This window comes from Bufo bufo, chromosome 4 (genome assembly GCF_905171765.1).
Source record: "Bufo bufo chromosome 4, aBufBuf1.1, whole genome shotgun sequence".
Taxonomy (NCBI): Eukaryota; Metazoa; Chordata; class Amphibia; order Anura; family Bufonidae; genus Bufo; species Bufo bufo.
Window position 1 is genome coordinate 279,733,028 of NC_053392.1, and position 22,658 is coordinate 279,755,685.

The 22,658-nt window shown below is 40.1% G+C and overlaps 1 protein-coding gene across 1 annotated transcript in view; it reads left to right on the forward strand.

Moving 5' to 3' along the window:
* Positions 1-22,658, forward strand: part of LOC120998109 (collagen alpha-1(XIX) chain-like) — a 378,018-nt gene that overhangs the window by 23,760 nt on the left and 331,600 nt on the right. Inside the window, exons 9-11 of the mRNA XM_040428629.1 lie at positions 6,946-6,999; positions 7,769-7,822; positions 11,341-11,394. Of these exons, the coding sequence (XP_040284563.1) occupies positions 6,946-6,999; positions 7,769-7,822; positions 11,341-11,394 (162 nt within the window). The remainder of the gene's footprint in view (positions 1-6,945; positions 7,000-7,768; positions 7,823-11,340; positions 11,395-22,658) is intronic.

Genomic DNA, 22,658 nt, shown 5'->3' on the forward strand with positions numbered 1-22,658 from the left:
AAACAAATCAGAGAGATAGCAAAACATTAAGCATGGCCAAAACAACTGTTTGGAACATTCCTAAAAAGAAAGAACGCATCGGTGAGCTCAGCAACACCAAAAGACCCGGAAGACCACGGAAAACAACTGTGATGGATGACCGAAGAATTCTTTCCCTGGTGAAGAAAACACGCTTCACAACAGTTGGCCAGATCAAGAACACTCTCCAGGAGGTAGGTGTATGTGTGTCAAAGTCAACAGTCAAGAGAAGACTTCACCAGAGTGAATACAGAGGGTTCGCCACAAGATGTAAACCATTGGTGAGCCTCAAAAACTAGAAGGCCAGATTAGAGTTTGCCAAACAACATCTAAAAAAGCCTTCACAGTTCTGGAACAACATCCTATGGACAGATGAGACCAAGATCAACTTGTACCAGAGTGATGGGAAGAGAAGAGTATGGAAAAGGAAAGGAACTGCTCATGATCCTAAGCATACCACCTCATCAGTGAAGCATGGTGGTGGTAGTGTCTTGGCGTGGGCATGTATGGCTGCCAATGGAACTGGTTCTCTTGTATTTATTGACCATGTGACTGCTGACAAAAGCAGCAGGATGAATTCTTACGTGTTTTGGGCAATATTATCTGCTCATATTCAGCCAAATGCTTCAGAACTCATTGGACGGCGCTTCACAGCGCAGATGGACAATGACCCAAAGCACACTGCAAAAGCAACCAAAGAGTTTTTTAAGGGAAAGAAGTGTAATGTTATGCAATGGCCAAGTCAATCACCTCACCTGAATCCGATTTAGCATGCATTTCACTTGCTGAAGACAAAACTGAAGGGAAAATGCCCCAAGAACAAGCAGGAACTGAAGACAGTTGCAGTAAAGGCCTGGCAGAGCATCACCAGGGATGAAACCCAGCGTCTGGTGATGTCTATGCCTTCCAGACTTCAGGCTGTAATTGACTGCAAAGGATTTGCAACCAAGTCTTAAAAAGTGAAAGTTTTATTTATGATTATTATTATGCCCATTAGTTGTGGTCCCTTAACAAGTGGGAGGCACATATGCAAACTGTTGTAATTCCTACACCGTTCAACTGATTTGCATGTAAATACCCTCAAATTAAAGCTGACAGTCTGCAGTTAAAGTACATCTTATTCGTTTCATCTTAAATCCATTGTGGTGATGTATAGAGCCAAAAAAGTTAGAATTGTTTTGATGTCCCAATATTTATGGACCCGACTGTATACTGCCATTATGTGATTAATACAGTATGTGCATCAACTGACAAATACTCTGCCTGAGGCCAGGGAATAGCTAAGCATATATTTCTTTTTACAGCGTTCAGAGACTTTCTTTAAATACTTTTTTTTATCAATTAGACAACCTTTATAATGAGGACTTTCACATCAGGCATTCAAATAAATGGTCTACTTTGTAATATGATGGGCTAGGTCCACAAGAGCAGGCTTTAAAGAAGGATCCCAAACACAAGAACTTCCAACGGCATTCATATTCATTTACTGATCAGAGAGAATGATCTTTTCTGGAATAATTCTATATTGTGGTTTGTTCACTTATTTCTATTGGGCTTTTCAGGAGTTTTTCAATGCTATATTTGAAAAAAATAAATTTCACTTTGTGACACAATTCAGTTTCCACATAGCTTGAAATCCTTCTTGCTATGGCTAAAGTGATACTGCTGGCAAAATGAGCGTAAAACAAGAATGCTTGTAGCTCTCAACAGGGATCTTATGAAGACTTGTTTCCTCTGGCACTAAGAACTACATTAATCAGCTTACAGCTTTTGTTAATGGGATCACTTTCTTATTTTTTACTTTATTTTGATCCGTATTTAAAAACGCCCATCTTCTAAAATGGATCAATAAACTTGCTTGTAAATTTTAAACCCTGTATGGACCCAGTTTTTGCATTGAATTTCTCCACTGTGATTGGACTAGTTATCTGAATTTTCAGTATAACATGGCTTCCACTTTAAGATAAGACAACAAATGAACAATACATGGAGTTATGAACTGAAAGAAGTGAGCATTAATAAAATAATTATCACTTAATGAAACTGTATTTGTAACAGCGACTGGTGTGCTACACTGTTCCCCTGCTTACCGCCGCGGTCCCTGACGCCGTGCTGTTCGGTGATCGGTGGCCAGTGCTTCACAGTTACCGCTGCAGTCCGGGACACTCTGTTTGTGTGAGCGATGTTTCTTCTGAGGATTCCGCTCCACAGCTTCCATTCAGCCCTGGACTCAGCATGAGTTTGGCTGGTTTCAGGTGTCACTGCTCTAAGTGCGATACGCATCACTCCCTGGGCTGGGCTGGGTTGGTCAGGTGACCTCATTGACCAACCCTGGCTCTCCTACACATACTTAAAGGGCTCAACCCTTTTCCCAGATGCCTGAGTGTCAAGGTCCTAGTCTGTTGCTAAAGAGCTTGATAACCACTTGGGTTCCTGACCTATACTTTGTCCCTGGACTCCGCTTATTGTCTGATCCCTGCCTGCTTGCTTTTTCTCTCCCGTTGCCGACCCGGATTGCCTGACCTGTACCTATGCCGCCTGCCCTGACCTTCTGCCTGTCTGACTATGCCTCTGCCTCATCCTTTGGTTCCTGCTTTGTTGCTCCTGGTAACGACCCTGTCTGTATACCACGCCTGTACTGCTGATACCTATCTCAGGTATCTTTTGGTCCACCTGGACCAGCTGCTACTGACTCTGGCACTGCTCTGGAGTGGCACCTGGCAACTACCCTAACTGCCCAAGCCTATCCTAACCATCAGAGGCTCTAGCGATGACCAGATAGTTGCTTAGTCACGCCCCTCCAGGGTACAGCCAGTCAGTAGCACAGTGGGTTCACATCCGCTGATCCGTGACAGTATCATTGTACTGTAACATTGGGTCTTCTGGATAAAAACTAAGGGTATGGACTTTAAAATAGCTTGTTCACATTTGCATTGACTTTGCCCTTATTCTGTTCCCTCAGAGTAACAGACCGTTTTAATCCCCATTTGTTTACATAGTGTAGGGATTTCCCAAATGGTAGCCTTCAGATAAATACACAGTAGCCTTTTAGTGGTGGAAATCAAAGTAATAAATGTCTTTTATTGTTGGCACACCACAATTCAACAGGCAGTAGTGATCAGCTTACTTGAGCTGACACTTAAAGAAAAACAATTCAGTCTTGAATCTGAACAATCACATAGGAAGTTTTAGGGCACAGTACCGTACTCCCCACGGAGTGGATGGGAACCTTGCTTTGTCCTTTGTCTCTCGGCAGAGATCCTCTGGTTTCCACTCGGCTACAAAAACACACAGCTACACAGAGCTCCACCATCAGCCATGTAATCACACCCCTGACCCTGCTGGCTGACTTTTTGTAAGCCCATCAAAACCCAGCCTGGACCATGGGGAACAGCCTTCCCAGCCTTCTCCGAGCCATTTCTTTTTTTTATTTTTCCATTCACATAGCAATATGAGGGTTTGTTTTTCTGTGTAACAAGTTGTACTTTCTAATGGCACCATTAAATATTGCATGCAATGGGGTGGAATTGGAAAAAAATGCTATTTCTTCATAGTTCTATGAGTTTTGTTTTTATGGAGTTCCCTATATGGTAAAACTGAACTGTTCCCTCCATTTTCGGGGTCAGTATGATTACAGCAATACCACATTAGGCAGGGCTCTATATGAATTATCTCTGTGGTAGACTCGGATCCTTCAGAGGGATCAATTGACCACTGCTCCTGGGGGGTTAAATATCTGTGATCAGCGTTATCTCTGATTGCAGACATTATTCCCAGGTGTCTGCTGTATGAAACAAAAACACAGCAACTATGGTGCAAGCTCCGCTCCAGTGTGGGTGCAATCTTTAAAGTGCCCACATCTGTCGTTCATGTACAGTAGATGACCTAAAGAGGTTAACTATTTAACTAATCAGTTTTATTTATTTTTTTGCTCCTCTGATGGTACTTAAAAAAATAAAAAAAAAACAAGGACACTTTTGAAAGTTTTGTTGATTTATTTTCTAGTGATCAAACTGCAGATGTATATGTTTTATCTTTTTCAGTTGCAAATGCTCAATATACAGCTACATTTTACCACCTGCCTGCAGTGCAGCTGCACCAAACTTAGATAACCATAGATCCCCCTTTACACTGAGAATACACCAGATAATTGCTTACAAGTGTTCATAAGAATTATCTACCTGTGTAAAAGTGCCCCAGATTACCTGATGAATTGTTTGTGTAGGCACCTAAATCTTCGTTTGCCGGCAGCACAATGAGTCTGTATGTGGAGGAGATTGCTGCATGTAAATACAGAAGTCTTCTTCCCTTACAGGCAGGCAATTGCTGGGAAGCAACGCTTCCTTCCTGACAATCACTTTCAAAATTGGTCAGTGTAAAGGGCCCTTTAATTCAGTTTGGTTCATCAGGTAAAGCTAGGTTCACATCAGCGTTAAATTCTGTTGTTCTGTTTCCACATACAGTGGATATAAAAAGTCTTACACATCCCTATTAAAATGTTAGGTTTCTGTGATGTAAAAAAAAAGAGACAAAGATAAATCATTTTAGAACTTTTTCCACTTTTAATGTGACCTACAAACTGTACCACTCAATCGAAAAACAAACTGAAATCTTTTAGGTGGAGGGAAGAAAACTAAAATAATGTGGTCACATAAATGTGCACACCCTCTTATAACTGGGAATGTAGCTGTGTTCAGAATTAAGCAATCACATTCAAAACCATGTTAAATAGGAGTCAGCATACACCTGCCATCTTTTAAAGTGCCTCTGATTAACCCCAAATAAAAGTTCAGCTGCTCTAGTTGGTCTTTCCTAAAATTTTTCTTAGTCGCATCCCACAGCAAAAGCCATGGTCCACAGAGAGCTTCCAAAACATCAGAGGGATCTCATTGTTAAAAGGTATCAGTCAGGAGAAGGGTGCAAAAGAATTTCCAAGGCATTAGATATACCATGGAACACAGTGAATACAGTCATCATCAAGTGGAGAAAATATGGCACAACAGTGACATTACCAAGAACTGGACGTCCCTCCAAAATTAATGAAAAGACGAGAAGAAAACTGGTCTGGCAGGCTACCAAAAGGCCTACAGCAACATTAAAGGAGCTGCAGGAATATCTGGCAAGTTCTGGTTGTGTGGTACATGTGGCAACAATCTCCCATATTCTTCATATGTCTGGGCTATGGGGTGGCAAGACGAAGAAAAACATCCAAGCCAGGCTACATTTTGCAAAAACACATCTGAAGTCTCCCAAAAGCATGTGGGAAAAGGTGTTATGGTCTGATGAAACCAAGGTTGAACTTTTTGCCCATAATTCCAAAAGATATGTTTGGCGCAAAAACAACACTGCACATAACCAAAATAACACCATACCCACAGTGAAGCATGGTGGTGGCAGCATCATGCTTTGGGGCTGTTTTTCTTCAGCTGGAACTGGGGCCTTAGTTAAGTTAGAGGGAATTATGAACAGTTCCAAATACCAGTGTCATGCCCTGCTCAGGTTATGTGTGGAGGTTTGCCAGGTTAGCAGCACGTGTATAGTTTTTTGTTTGTTTTGGGTTTGGAGTTGAGCTGTATCCGCCTCCCCTCAGGTGCACTGGGTGGGGTTGTTTGTGTGAGCTTAAATTACGCCCCTTCCCAGTGTCCTGTGGGGGTTATAGCTTCTGTCTTGCTCTCTGGAAAGGTGGATTTGCTGTTTTTGCTCTGCTACAAGATAAGTTGGTTTTGGTTTCCTTTTTGTGTTCTGTCTAGTCTGTTAGCGAGACACCTGCCTCCTCCAGGACCTGAGGAAGCAGGCTGCCTCTTTCCCCCTTTCCACCATCTCAGGGACTTTAGAGTATCTTCAGCCTTAGGCACGGGGGCACGTTGATTCCCACCTTTAGGGTTTTAACGTGGGCACAGAAGTCCAGGAAGAGCTGGTAGGGAATTGTCAGGAGGTGACCTTTATCCCCAGCTTCTGGCCTAGACACTTGTTTTGAGGTTTTCTGTGTGTTTTTTGTATCTTGTATCCTACCCACCGTCACAACCAGTCAATATTGGCACAAAACCTTCAGGCTTCTGCTAGAAAGCTGAACATGAAGAGGAACTTCATCTTTCAGCATGACAACAACCCAAAGCATACATCCAAATCAACAAAGGAATGGCTTCACCAGAAGAAGATTATAGTTTTGGAATGGCCCAGCCAGAGCCCAGACCTGAATCCGATTGAAAATCTGTGGGGTGATCTGAAGAGGGCTGTGCACAGTGCCCCCCGCAATCGGACAGATTTGGAGTGTTTTTGCAAAGAAGAGTGGGCAAATCTTGCCAAGTCAAAATGTGCCATGCTGATTGACTCATACCCAAAAAGACTGAGTGCTGTAATAAAATAAAAAGGTGCTTCAACAAAGTATTAGTTTAAGGGTGTGCACACTAATGCAACCATATTATTGTATTTTTATATTTTTTCTTCCCTCTACCTAAATGATTGAGTTGTACAGTTTATAGATCACATTAAAGGTGGAAAAAGTTCTGAAATTATTTATTTTTGTCTCTTTTTTTTTACATCACAGAAACCTGACATTTTAACAGGGGTGTGTAGACTTTTTATATCCACTGTATGGTAAGAACAGAATACCAAAGTTGCCAGATTCAGCGTATGCCGGACATCATCAGCGCTGCTGTATTTTGTCTGGCAGAATACCAGTATTCATGCCAGAAACCCAGCAGACCCCATTATAGTGAAGTGTCTGGCATATGATGAATCTGGCAATTCCTTTTTGCTTAGTTCGAGGGTTGTAATATTATCAGAGCTCTTATGGGGTGTGTACATTGACTTTATTTAAATCTAGTATGCTGTTATACCATGTCACTTCAATTTACAAATGCTTAAATAGAATGATAATCCCTTATGTAATGCCTCAAATACATTCATGATTTGTTTCCTTAACAGGGTGACCCAGGTCTGAGGGGCCCTCCTGGGATCCCTGGCAAAGAAGGGCCAAAGGTAAGTTGAGAAATGGAGTACTAACCAGGTGTCATTCTCACATATTTCACTGTAAGATATAAAGACAAATTTATCAGATTGTCTGAAATGTCAAACTTAAAAAAAAAGCTTAGTGATCAATTCAGATGAAGTGATCACCATCTGTAAAGTAATCAGGTTGTCGGGGCCATGTAATAACACTGCAGCTCAGTAGCAATACATTTATTCTACAGAAATAAAAATAAAAATGTGAGTAGAATGGAAAACAGATTGTTGATCACCTTGTCATGATGAAAATATTTCATACAGTGTATTCAGCTCAGGTTAGACATTGACTCAGATTGCAGACCACAGATTCTAATTTAAATGCCGGACAATAATGAATCACTCACTGCTTCATCCTATTACAAGTACACCTCTGAATATGTATACCCAGAAGATTTTGCCTTCCTTGCCTCCTCTCTCATGTTTGGTCATATATATTTGCATTACAGTATGTTGGATGACAGTATTAATATAATGTTATCTTTATGTGAATGAAATATAATCCATACTGAAATCTCAGTTTTCGACATTTGCTGTTTTTCACAGCAGAACTCATAAAAAAATACAACTAAGAAAAAAATTATTTTTGGTCCAAAGGTTTTATGCGTATGAATAGTGTATGGCAGATTCTCTGGTAGCTCTGCATGCTACTAAAAATGAATTGTACAGTTCATTTGAAGCAATACAGTTATCAGAGCTTGAAATGAAATACAATGATTGCTTGGCTGTTGGATTTTCTTTCTAGGGTATCAAAGGCGAACGTGGCTTTCCTGGCCTGTCTGGAGAGAAAGGTGACCAGGTATTGATGTTTTATTCTTTCATCTAAATATTCTTCCTGCAATGCACATCAGGAATTTGTACTGTAAATAGGAACTAGTCTCATTGGGCCCAATGGAGCAAGGAAGAAATACCGAAATTCTTCTGTAACCACCGTAGAGAATATAATTGCATTTTTCCAATCACAGGTGTTTGTGGACCAAACAAAGTTTGTGTCATGCATCTGCATATTAAACTATTGTTTGCAGATGGGTGGAAATTAAAATAACTGTCAATATAATATCTGCTAATGACTGATTTTGCTTATAGTGACTAGTGTTGATCGAGCACCAAAGTGTTCGTTTGCTTGGATGCTCTGGCCGAACACATCGGTATGCTCTTGTGCTCTACCGAGCACACGAGCACAATGAAAGTCAATGGGAGAACCCCAGGTACCCCCTGCTTGGAAGAGAAGAGGGTGTCTGGTTCACAAAAAAAGGTTAGAAACCCCATCAAAATGGTTTGGAAGCAGCATTAAGAGGATGGCTTGGACCCCTATTATCTATGACATACAATAGACAACCACACAAAGCCTATATGCCAAAAGCCAGGTATAACCAAGCCATCAATCTATCAATGAGACAGATGATAGGCTTAGTCAGCATACCTTACAATGGCAGCCTTGCGCACTATGAGACATTCCAAACCAGCTCTCATCTGACTGAGAGCCAGTAAACCTCAAAGTTACTTCAGATCTGTTGAATGGCTTAGGTGGACCTGCGCACCTAGATCAATATCATTAGGGAGACAAAAAGTTTTCTGATTGTCCTAACATAATATTCAATAACCTTTCTATACAGTTTCGTTGTGTAAAAATGTATTTGCATAAACATGCTGAAAAACCATTTGCAAGGAAAATTCGCAATCTACACTAGTCATGAACAGTGCCATCTATTGGTTTCATAGTCTTATGACAAGAGTAATAGTCTTGTAAAACTATGAAACCAATAGATGGTGCTGTTTATGAGTCATGGACAGCGCTATCTATTGGTTTCATAGTCTAATGACAAGATTATTAGTGTAGCCTTTTGCATGGAAAATTCAAAATAAAAATTCGCGATTAGAATATTCGCGATCTACACTACTCATGAACAGCGCCATCTATTGGTTTCATAGTCTTATGACAAAATAATTAGTGTAGCCTTTTGCATTGAAAATTTGCAATAAAAAGATAAGAATATTCGCGATCTACACTACTATTGGAGCCATCTATTGGATTCATAGTCTTGTTATAAGATTATGAAACCAATAGATGGCGCTGTTCATGAGTATTTACAAGCAGGGCAATAGTCCTCTGATACACCCTAGCAAACTTATATTACCACAGTGCTAGAAGATGTGTGAATGATAGCAGCAATCCAATATACACCTCAGTGTTAGAGCAGGCTATTATAGGCTGAGTGCTACACGGTGTGTGGACTCTGTTGAGGAGTGTGCCCCACTTGCTAGTGCCCCAACAAGATGAACAGCAACATCTATTGGTTTCATAGTCTTATGACAAGAGTAATCATCTTGTCATAAGACTATGAAACAAATAGATGGCGATGTTCATGAACAGCGCCATCTATTGGTTTCATAATCTTATGACAAGACTATTACTCTTGTCATAAGACTCTGAAACCAATAGATGGCACTGTTCATGAGTAGTGTAGGTCGCGAATTTTCCATGCAAATAGTTTTTCAGCATGTCTTTCCCATATGCCCATGTTTATGCAAATGAGTTTTACATGACAAAACTGTATATAAAGGTCATTGAATATTATGTTAGGACAATCAGAAAACATTTTGTCTCCCTAATGATATTGATCTAGGTGCACAGGTCCACCCAAGCCATCCAACAGATCTGAAGTAACTTTGAGGTTTACTTGCTCTCAGTAAGATGAGAGCTGGTTTGGAATGTCTCATAGTGCGCAAGGCTGCCATTGTAAGGTATACTGACTGTTTGTCATCCGTCTCATGGATAGATTGATGGCTTGCAAATACCTGGCTTTTGGCATATAGCCTTTGTGTGGTTGTCTATTGTATGTCGTAGATAATAGGGGTCAAAGATGCATCCAGCCATCCTCTTAATGCTGTTTCCAAGCCATTTTGATGGGGTTTCCATTAATTTCTAACCTTTTTTTGTGAACCAGACACTCTCTCTTCTTCAGAGCAGGGGTGCCTGGTTTGATGCTCGGGTTTCCCATTGACTTTCATTGTATTAAATTGCACCTGCAGTATTCGGTTGAGCACTCGGATGTGCCGAGCATATCGATGCTCGAGCGGAACAGCAGTTCGGCCGAGCATGCTCGCTCAACACTAATGGTGACCCATACCAAAGAGAGAGAAATAAGTGACAACATCCATGAAGGTGAATAATAGTGTCTCTTAATTACCAACACATGTCAATGACACTCCGCCCTTTGTAAGGGTCTTTGTCAATGGTGGTCATCGAATTGGTTGAGGACTGGTTGAGGAGCCAGTTGGCTCTACAGTTATGTTTGGAGTGAAAAGCACATGTCAGTGCTGTCATAAGTTTTATATATATCCACAACAATGATCACTGAAAAATCTAAATTACTATTAATGCTTTTAATATAAGACAGTTCAGGAATATTTCATGTACAGTATTTTATATAATTTTAACTGATTCCTAACCATAAATTTTCCGATGCTGATTTCTCTTTTCATATTGAGAGTGAAAGCATAATATCTGCTATTTTATACTTTAGAGTCAGGCAGTCTGTTATTCATGGGATCTGTTATAGTAGGGTTCCTTCACAAGGAGTAATGTCCCCCAACTAGTGGCCCAGAAGCTGCATGTGGTTCTTGAGCAGCCGTGGGAAGCTACAGATACTATTGTTGATCTAGCAGCAGGTCATATAATTAGAACACCATATCCATGAATGAACATTAGGGTAATTTTCATATCATTTCAACCCCACCCATGCACATCTATAGCGAGACACATCCTGTACTATTCACATTCTAGAAAGGGTTTCTGGTTGCCATTATGATGAATTCTCAGGGAGCCCCAACCTGACCTGTAGTATTTCAGTGGTCTCATGGCCTTCAAATGGTTGGACACTAATGACCAGTGCTTTCTGTCACTTAGCATTTGGGGCATAACTGTAAATTAACTAAAGGTGACAGCTGAGATGATTGCTCTTCCCAATCACCACAGCAAAACAGAAAATATTTGATTATGTAAAAGAAATAGTCTATGATTACTATCAAAGTTTAGCTAAGTAGAATTCAATAAATAATAATTAATGTGAATATACTGTACTTTTTAGTCCATATGCATTGTTCAAATGCATTGCTTTAAGCAACTGTAATTGAATTTCAAATGAAAGTGACCCAATTCCAAGCACATTTCTGATACAGAAGTATGTACAGCAACCTGGAGGTTTATGGGCTTTAAAATAAATACTGAGAAATAATGTTATATTTTGGACTTTTTATGAACAAATTTTTCATATGAGATATCTTATATGCAAATGTTTGTGCTCTTGTTTCTAGGGTATGTCGGGAATTCCTGGGGTTACTGGCATCACAGGTCCTCCTGGACCACCTGTAAGATTTTTGCTTATACCTTACAAAACCTTACTGTATAGAAGATTAACCAATTTATTGTGCTAAGTGAAGGCTCTGTGTGTTTTCTGATGGGTTTAGGCTGGACACTGATCTGGGAATGTACTCAATCTTAGGCTTTAATAACATGTATATAAAATCCCACTATACTAAGGGAGATAAACACAGAGAAAGTGAAAGTGTTGCCCATAATTAGTGTTGAACGAATCAAAGCATCCAAAGTGGAATTCGATCCAAAGTTTAGGAAAATTTCGATTTGCAACTAATTCTAATTTCCTTGTGCTTTGTGGTAACTAATTGTTATTTTCCTAAAATGGTGGCTATGAGTGTTACAAAGTAAAAAAAAAGATGTCCGGGAATGTGATATTACTCATAATGCCATGCATCTAGCCAGCTAGCAGATGGTCATCCCATGTGATATCACAGCCCTTTAAAAGCCTCTTCCTGTGTGGTCTCCACCATTTCACTGTGGTCTGAGCATAGGGAGAGATGTGACAAGTGCTAGGGATAGTGTTCAAAAAGCCTTTAATTGGGAAATATTGGATAGGAAGACTGCAGGGACAGTGTAGGAGATCAAAGGGAGAGTTTTTGCACACTGTAGGGTGAGCATAGGGAGAGCATATGGAGACTGCAGGGACAGTGCAGGCTGTGTAATCTGAAGCTGAAGGGATCCATAGGAGACAGCCAACTTTGCATCAATCCCTGATTAGGGCACAGAGCTATCCAATTGAACAGTGTCCTTCTTGCTTAATAGATAAGCAATTCCATTAGGCCTTGATTCTCAAATTGGAGTGAATAAGCTGTGTAATTTAACTGTTATTGGGGTGCCCACCTTGTTTCATAGATAAACATTTCTATTACACCTGGATTTTCAAATTGGGATAAATAAGCTGTCCAATAACACCTGTTATTGGGGTGTCCACCTCATTTAATAGATAAGCAGTTCTATTATGCATTGATTCTCAAATTGGGGTTAATAAGCTGTGTAATTTAACTGTTATTGGGGTGCCCACCTTGTTTAATAGATAAGCAGTTCTATTACACCTTGATTCTCAAATTGAGGTGAATAAGCAGTGTAATTTAACTGTTATTGGGATGCCCACCTTGTTTAATAGATAAGCAATTCTATTATGCCTTGATCCTCAAATTGGGGTGAATAAGCTGTCTAATTTAACTATTATTGGGATGCCCACCTTGTTTAATAGATAAGCAATTCTATTTCACCTTGATTCTCAAATTAAGGTGAATAAACAGTGTAATTTAACTGTTATTGGGATTCCCATCTTGTTTAATAGATAAGCAATTCTATTACGCCTTGATTCTTAAATTGGGATGAATAAACGGTATAATCTAATAGTGATGAGCGGGAGGTGCCATATTCGATTTCGCGATATTTCGCGAATATTCGCATGAATATTCGTGTTATATTCGTCGAAATCGAATATTCGCAATTATTCCAATTATCGCGAAATTATTTTTTCGCATATTGCGAAAATTTATCTTGATAGTATAAGGCAACGTTCCTATGCTAATGACTATGGCTAGGCTAATATGTGTATTTTACGAAATTTCGTAATATTGCTCTAACTTCGTCTCTTAGAATATTACGAATATTCTAAAAGACGAAGTTAGAGCAATATTAAGAACATTTGCAAAAGTCGAAATTGCGATGCGAGTAATATAACACGAAATAGTCGCATGAAGATTTAAACTTAGCACTGCTATATTCCATATTCTAGCCTAATATGGAATATAGCTGTGCTAAGTTAGCACTGCTATATTCCATATTAGGCTAGAATATGGAATATAGCTGTGCTAAGTTGAAATCTTCATGCGACTATTTCGTGTTATATTACTCGCATCGCAATTTCGACTTTTGCAAATGTTCTTAATATTGCTCTAACTTCGTCTTTTAGAATATTCGTAATATTCTAAAAGACGAAGTTAGAGCAATATTACGAAATTTCGTAAAATACACATAGATTGTATTTAAGCTAATATACTGCTATAGTAATAATTTTTAATAGTGTACATATTTTACAAAACTTAGGTTCAGAAGAGACAAAAAAAAATTACAGGAAAAAAAAGGGATTATAGCACTATATTAGCTAAATTACAATCTATATGTGTATTTTACGAAATTTCTTAATATTGCTCTAACTTCGTCTTTTAGAATATTCGTAATATTCTAAGAGACGAAGTTAGAGCAATATTACAAAATTTCTCAAAGACGAAGTTAGAGCAATATTAAGAACATTTGAAAAAGTCGAAATTGCGATGCGACTAATATAACACGAAATATTCGCATGAAGATTTCAACTTAGCACTGCTATACTCCATATTCTAGCCTAATATGGAATATAGCAGTGCTAACTTAGCACAGCTATATTCCATATTAGGCTAGAATATGGAGTAGAGCAGTGCTAAGTTGAAATCTTCATGCGAATATTTTGTGTTATATTACTCGCATCGCAATTGCGACTATTGCGAAATTTCGTAAAATACACATATAGATTAGATTGTAATTTAGCTAATATGGAATATAGCAGTAAGTTGAAAACGCCACTGACTGGAGCAGCCAGGAAGCCAGGAATCCAAAGGACAGGTAAGAACAATTTTAGGGAAGTGGGAAAGAAAAAAATATAATTTAAAAAAAAAGAAAAAAAAAACGAATATTCGATTTCGCGAATATATAGAACGATATTCTAAATATTCGCGAAATCTCGAAATTGCGATATTCGAGAAAAAAATTCGCAATTCGAATATTCGCGCTCAACACTATGATCTAACTGTAATCTGTCTATTTTTACTGTTATTGGGGTGTCCACTAGTGTTGAGCGCGAATATTCGAATTGCGAATTTTTTTCTCGAATATCGCAATTTCGAGATTTCGCGAATATTTAGAATATCGTTCTATATATTCGCGAAATCGAATATTCGTTTTTTTTTCTTTTTTTTTTAATTATATTTTTTTCTTTCCCACTTCCCTAAAATTGTTCTTACCTGTCCTTTGGATTCCTGGCTTCCTGGCTGCTCCAGTCAGTGGCGTTTTCAACTTACTGCTATATTCCATATTAGCTAAATTACAATCTAATCTATATGTGTATTTTACGAAATTTCGCAATAGTCGCAATTGCGATGCGAGTAATATAACACAAAATATTCGCATGAAGATTTCAACTTAGCACTGCTCTACTCCATATTCTAGCCTAATATGGAATATAGCTGTGCTAAGTTAGCACTGCTATATTCCATATTAGGCTAGAATATGGAGTATAGCAGTGCTAAGTTGAAATCTTCATGCGAATATTTCGTGTTATATTAGTCGCATCGCAATTTCGACTTTTTCAAATGTTCTTAATATTGCTCTAACTTCGTCTTTTAGAAATTTCGTAATATTGCTCTAACTTCGTCTCTTAGAATATTACGAATATTCTAAAAGACGAAGTTAGAGCAATATTAAGAAATTTCGTAAAATACATATATAGATTGTAATTTAGCTAATATAGTGCTATAATCCCTTTTTTTTCCTGTAATTTTTTTTTGTCTCTTCTGAACCTAAGTTTTGTAAAATATGTACACTATTAAAAATTATTACTATAGCAGTATATTAGCTTAAATACAATCTATGTGTATTTTACGAAATTTCGTAATATTGCTCTAACTTCGTCTTTTAGAATATTACGAATATTCTAAAAGACGAAGTTAGAGCAATATTAAGAACATTTGCAAAAGTCGAAATTGCGATGCGAGTAATATAACACGAAATAGTCGCATGAAGATTTCAACTTAGCACAGCTATATTCCATATTCTAGCCTAATATGGAATATAGCAGTGCTAACTTAGCACAGCTATATTCCATATTAGGCTAGAATATGGAATATAGCAGTGCTAAGTTTAAATCTTCATGCGACTATTTCGTGTTATATTACTCGCATCGCAATTTCGACTTTTGCAAATGTTCTTAATATTGCTCTAACTTCGTCTTTTAGAATATTCGTAATATTCTAAGAGACGAAGTTAGAGCAATATTACGAAATTTCGTAAAATACACATATTAGCCTAGCCATAGTCATTAGCATAGGAACGTTGCCTTATACTATCAAGATAAATTTTCGCAATATGCGAAAAAATAATTTCGCGATAATTGGAATAATTGCGAATATTCGATTTCGACGAATATAACACGAATATTCATGCGAAATATCGCGAAATCGAATATGGCACCTCCCGCTCATCACTAGTGTCCACCTTGTTTCATAGATAAGCAATTCCATTAGGCCTTGATTCTCAAATTTGGGTTAATAAGCTATTTTACTGTTATTGGGGTGTCCGCCTTGTTAAATAGATGAGGAATTCCATTAGGCTTTGATTCTCAAAATGGATTGAATAAGCTGTGTAATACTACTGTTATTGGGGTGTCCACATTGACATTGAATAACTTATTTTACATACTGTATACAGTTAGTATTACAGTATGTCCAACAGAATGTTGCCAGGGCCCTCTGAAGTAACGGGCAAAAATATTGCTGGAGCAGGCAGAAGCCGCCTCAGAAAAAGGGGGTGGTAGCTGCAGCCGCAGCAACAGGCCAAAGCTGCCACTGTCATCCAGTGGTTTTGTTTTAACCTGCAATCCAGCTGTCCTTGAATGGTTGACTCAGTCTTTAACATCATCTCAATTGCCATCAGACACCCACAGCCAGGAGTCGGTGGGTTCCTCTGACACCACACTTAGTTGGCATGGCCCAGGAACAAGCTCTGTACCCTTATCTGTTCTGAACCTGTCTCTTTCTTTGCTGCTACTGCTGCTTCTGGCAATCAAGTAATGTATGCAGCCAGCTCTGCTCCGCTTTTCAGTGAGGAAGATATTATTAAAGACAGTCAGCAGCTACTGGCCAGCCCAGATTTGGAGGCATGCAAGTAACTATGACAACAGTTGCGTGGGAGCAGGTGTTCAGAGTGGGCAGAGACGCGGCCATGAGACTGGTGAGGGTGACATACCATAAGTGAGGAGCAGACAGTAGTGGATGATGATGTATCCGATCACATGTGAGAGCTGGGTGAAGAGGGGGTTTCATTATCAGCAGGGGGAGAGGGTGACAGCATGTGGCTGAGCCAGCAGGGTGAAGCATGGCCATGAGCCAACAGGGTGGCTGCAGTGTGAGATCTGGTGCCAAACCTGCCCAGGGAAGACTGTCTGCTACTCTGAAGCCTACCTGTCTGAATACAACTAGCGGTACATAGTTTCAAAAAGGCAGCTGCAGGCAGTTGTCATGCAGTGGTGGGGGTAAAATGCCATACTCTCTGATGTGGGAATTTTTCATCATGTTGCCAGAGGATGTCAGTGTGGCCATATGTAGGATCTGCAGGCAGAAGGTGAAACGCAGCCAGGGTGCCAATTTTGGCACCATGGCCCTATGTCAACACATAGAGCATCAACATAAAATGTCCTTGGAAAACCATGGCACTAATGTTGTGGTACAGCTTGATTCATCTCCCAGTCACCCGCACCCCTTCTCCAGCAGTCAGGACTCCAGCAACTCAGCAGAAGGGAACTGTGTTTCCTTCCCATTGTCTACTGGTCCTGATGCTCCTCCTTCTCATCATGCGTTTTGCAAGCAATCGATCACCGAGGTGATTTCAAAAGTCCACAACAGTATACATACACTCATCCAACAGCGCAGAAGCTGTACGTGCTCCTTGCCAAGTTACTAGTACTTCAGTCCCTCCTTTTCCATGTGGTTGACTGTGAACGTTTCAGAGAACTGTTGGCTTGTGCTGAGCTAAGGTAGAGAGTCTCAAGCCGTTATTACTTCTCCAAAAAGTCTATACCAGCCCTGCACACATATATTAAGCAGAGGGTGGGCCAGTCCTTGAGCCTGTAGGTGTCTGGTACAGTTCATTGCAGCGCCAACATGTGGAGCTGTAACTATGATCAAGGAAAATATATGTCCTTTACGGACCACTGCGCAAAAATAGTTCCTGCCCAGGCACACCAGCAACTTGGCCAGGTTATGGCAATGCCGCCTCCATACTCTAATGCTGTGATTCTGGCTTCAGTGTCCTCCTCTGCCTCATCTTCCACCTTGTCCTCAGCCTAGGCATGGTTCAGAGTGGTCCTCCTGCATACCACCAATACAGAGCACAGCGATGTCATGCTGTTTAGCACCTGGTCAGTCTGGGCAAACAGAGTCACACTAAGGATGAACTGCTTCACGTCATCAACTTATAAATTTAATCCTGCCTGTCTCTTTGCAAACTGAAGATCGGAACCATGGTCACCAATAACGGGAAGAAAATTATGTCTGTGCTGCTTCAAGGGGAGCTGACCCATGCACCCTGCGTGTCACACGTCTTTAATATGGTTATAACCCGGTTCCTGAATTCTTTCACTCAACTGCAAGAAATTTTTAAAATGGCCATGAAACTGTGCATGCACTTTAGCTACTCTTACCGCCAAAATATGCCCTCCTTGAGCTGTGAAGGCAGAATAGTGTTACCCAACATCGCCTGCTATGTGACGTTTCCACATGTTGGAACTCCACCCTCCACATGTTGGATGACTATATGACCAAAGGAAGGCCATGAATGATTTCTTCATGATTCAGGCAGATACGGGTACTCTCATGTGTAATGTCGAAGTTAGCCAGTGGCAGCTCATGCGTGATACCTGCCGTTTGCTCAGGCCCTTTGAGGAGACCACTTTATTTGTCAGTCGCCAGGACTACGTGATGAATGATGTCATTCCACACCTTCACATCCCGGAGAAGATGCTGATAAATCTGGCTCACCCGGGGACAGGAGCCGTGGCACCTAAATCTCATGGCTGCCTAAGCCCTGTGGGGACTGAATTGGCGGAGGAGGAGGATGAGGAGGAGAAGGACATTAACTTACAGGAAATATATACAGAAATAGGTGGTTTATCTGCATAAGCGACAAGAGAGAAAAAGAAGGAGGAGCATGAGGAGCTAGAGGACAATAAGAAAGATCATGCAGATGACCCCAACAGACAGTGGCAGTATGCAGTGGAAATGGAGGCAGGGAGTTCCTCCAATTCCCTTGCACATATGGCCAGATGCATGCTGAGTTGCTTGCGTAGTGACAGCCACATTATCACCATTCGATGAGATGACTACTGGCTCTCCATCTACTGGCTGTTAGACCCTCGCTACCAGTCCAAAATGGGGGCCTTTTTTTCATTTGCTGAGATGGATGATAAACTCAACTGCTAACATCCTATGTTGTCTGTTGGTTGCTGCATATGTGCACCATCTCCTATCCTCACGAAGGTCTGACTGTGGGGACCCTCTGCACTCACACTCCACTGCCATAACTGCTGTAGGGGGAAGAAGGAGCAGCAGGAGCTCCGTCAGCAGTAACTTGAGTCTCAGGTCTCAGATGAGCACAGTTCTTCACCCGCCAACTGAAGAAACCAGCCAGCAGCAGCGGGACATGGAGCCGAACTTGAACCAGCAGGTGGTGAGATACTTGGACTGCACCCTGTCACCCCAGATCCAAGATTCCCTGGACTAATGGGCTGCCAAACTTTAATTGTGTTTTCCTGCATGGCTAAGAGTGGCATCAGAGTGGGTGTTTAGTGCGGCGGGTTGCATAATTACCCCAAAGATGTAGAGAGATTAACCCTTTTTAAGATGAGGTGTGGGTCAGGATTTCCACACTCCGGTGCCTGATGCATCAGACTAGATCATTCCGGCAGTAATGTTCTGACTGCAGTGTGCTGCCACACCAGAACATTGTGAAAAATGTCCCGTTACTTCTGGCCACTTGCTTCAGCCAGTATACTGATGCTGCCATCCGCTTTATGCTACACACCTGGTGCCTCTGCTCTCATCTTCTCCTACTGCCACAATATTGTGCTATTATTGTCACTCCTGTTTCCCCCCCACCTCCCCACTCTGTGATTGGGCTACTATGTTGACTCCTCATGCTGTTGCCATCCTCACCACTCTGTGCCTGGGCCACTATGTTGACTCCTCTCGCTGTTGCCACCCTCACCACACTGTGACGGGGCCACTATGTTGACTCCTCTTGCTGCTGCCACCCTTACCACTCTGTGACTGGGTCACTATGTTGACTCATCTTGCTGTTTCCATTCTCACCACTCTGTGATGGGGGCGCTATGTTGACTCATCTTGCTGTTTCCATTCTCACCACTCTGTGATGGGGGCGCTAGTGTCCCTGTTTGGCCTTCTTAACATCACCATTTATTTTATCCTTCTTCTGATCTGTCAGAGGAACCAAAAAATGAAAAACACAATAGATTCTGTCTTTGGAGCAACCATAAGGCATCTATCACATGGTCAGTATTTTGCATCATGATTTGATCATGACTGGGTCCAAAAGCAGGAGTGGGTCCAAAACACAGAAGACATGCAAATATTTCCATCATGTTTCATATCTGTTTTGGACCCACTCCTGCTTTTCCCTTACCAATACTGATCAATTACTGACCAAATACTGACCGTGTAAAGGTGGATGCTCAAAAGACAGGATACATGTTTTGGGAAATTGTTTTGATGGATCAGAACAAGGAGAAAATAAACACTGACATCAACACAAACTTACTGCTGACTCCCTTACCAATCTGTTGGCCAAATGATACTTGTATCATTGACCAACAGAAAAGGTTATCTAGCAATCTATGTGGAATCAGCAGACGGTGTAAAATGAGAGTTCTTTCACTCTATTGTAGAATTTTGGACCACTGCATTGTTAAGTACATTATACCTAATGTTAACATTAACCTGTAAAACTGTGTTCACACTTCAGTTATTTGGTCAGTTAATTCCAGCAGTTACTGTATGGTGAGCCAAAATCAGGAGCCAATCCTACTCTCAGATAAGGTAACATGAAAAGATCTGCACCTGTTCTGTGTTTTTGACCTGTAACTGATCAAATAACTGAAGTGTGAACTCAGCCTTTTAGGGACACCTGTTACCTGCCTATAATACTGACGCACAGAGACTGTTTCACTGCCAGAAAGCTCTACCACTAGCTGTGCATGTTGCTGCAATGCACAGTGATGTACACTGAGATAGTCTCCCTGCAGGCTGGGATATAGCTGATTTAACGTGCCTCGTGACAAATTAATTCTGAACGAAGCAAATTTTTGGAAAAATTTGTTGAAGTATCCGAATAGAATTTTTGAAAACTTCGCTCATCTCTAACCATAGCTAGAGCCTAATTAACAGCTATAGCCAGACGCTCAACTTCTGTTTTGATAAAACTGACCAATTTTGTTAAATGATGCCCTTTTTTCAATAAATATACAGTGAAATATTTGCTATTATGACTAACTCTAAAGTACTTTATTATTGCAGTATTTAGCTTATGTGTGATGACATTAGGCTAGCCCATTAGTATATTGAAGTTTGATTTTAATGGATGAGCAGTGACTATTCACTTGTAACCTGATATCAGGGTGCTGTGATTGTGTGTCTGTAGTGGCTATGAAATGTCATGTTTGTCTTGTTTTATACCCTTTTACCAACTCTGAACGATATACTGTCTGTATGCCTTTCTTTACAACTGTTATGTTGTATCACTTTTTAATAACATGTTGGAATTTAGCCTTAAGCTCAACATTTTACCGAGAAGGAATCACTTTGAAGGTTTTTTGACCATCCTAATGGTTTGGGATTGAATTGATTTGGGTTCTTAGTAGTAAAGTAGAGGAGTAAGAGAAGTTAAAATACCTTGTGCACTCAATGAAACGCGTTGCTCCCCACAATACAAATATTAGATAGAGAACAAGCACGATGGTAAATGCTGCTTAACTGCACAGCATTTAATGTATAGATATCTCACCAGAAAGGATTTCTATCCATAAAGAACTTAATCCTCTATTAGGACTGGGATGTGATTTAAAAGACCTTTATAACTAACCATATATGGGTGATTTCTCAGGCTTAAAGATGTCAAGATTAGTCAGCAGAAAGTCATCAAGTCAAACTGACCACACAGTGACAAGATATCAGGAATCCACCTATGACCGGCCCTTACCACTGGTAATAAGTACAGTGAACCTTTCAGTCTTGTATAAAATCCAGCAGTGTTAGATTTTTTACAATTATGTGGTTGTGGCACATGTGTCATGTTGACATTTGAGAGTAGACAGCATGGGGCAGTGTGATTGATACATCAAAGAATGAATTTGAAACTTTAGAAATAGGATATTAGTATAATGCTCTATCAAAGCTGAACTATTGAGAAATATTGGATCCACTAAGTTGCTCTTTCGAGTGCCATTTAAAAGCCAAAAGAAATAAGTATAATCATTATATTTCTATTTGTTAGGGTTAGCTTTTAATACTGACAGAAGGAATGGTTAGAGGTACAACTAGAATTCATATGGTCCCATAGAAAAATGACAAATGCCCCTTCATTTTGTTTACAGAGTCTTATTAACGATATCATAAAGACAGTTGTGTTTTAAAATTAAACTGATTAGCTTCTTTAATTCCCGACTATCCACAGTTACCTCTGGGGGAAACTGCGTTTGGCAAGACATTTCTCCAGGAACATCCACTGCAACAGAAATGTAGCATTATAGTACATGCTAGCTATTCAAAATTGAAGATCATATAATGCATGACTGAGTTGGGTCTACCAGAGCAGGAGACGCGTTTAAAAGTGGCTCCCCATTCTAACTGATAGATTTTTGCTAATTCACTCTAAAGCATAATTACTTTTACTTGAGATGCAAACTACATAGTAGGTAAAATAATCTAAAATAATCACTGCACTATTTAGCAGAACTGTCCCTTCCAGGCAATCACCTACTTGTCAGTAAAGGAGACTGCTGCATATATGCAGCGATCTCTTCCACAGTATAGGAAGGAGGATTTACTAATTCCATCGCTCATACCCTTACAGAATCATTGTTTGGTGGCAGTAGAGTGCTCTTTAGATGGCACAATCTACTGCCAGTAAGTTATGATTTAGGTGACTGCATGAAAGATCATTTTTAGAGAACAGCCAATTTCTCAAAGATTTGATTTGGTCGGTTTGCCAAATTTTCCAAATAGATTTGATTCGATCTGAATTTATTTGTGGTGAATCTTGTTGAAAAACAGCTATTTCCTGGCTGCATAGAGCTTGTATAGTGGTGTAAAACACTGTGCCTTGCAGAAACACGCATAAGGAGTCTGCTGTTCATTCAAGTGTGAACTCAGCCTTATAGGTCAATGTTAGTGCTAGGTATAAAGAACCATTCAGAGGCCCA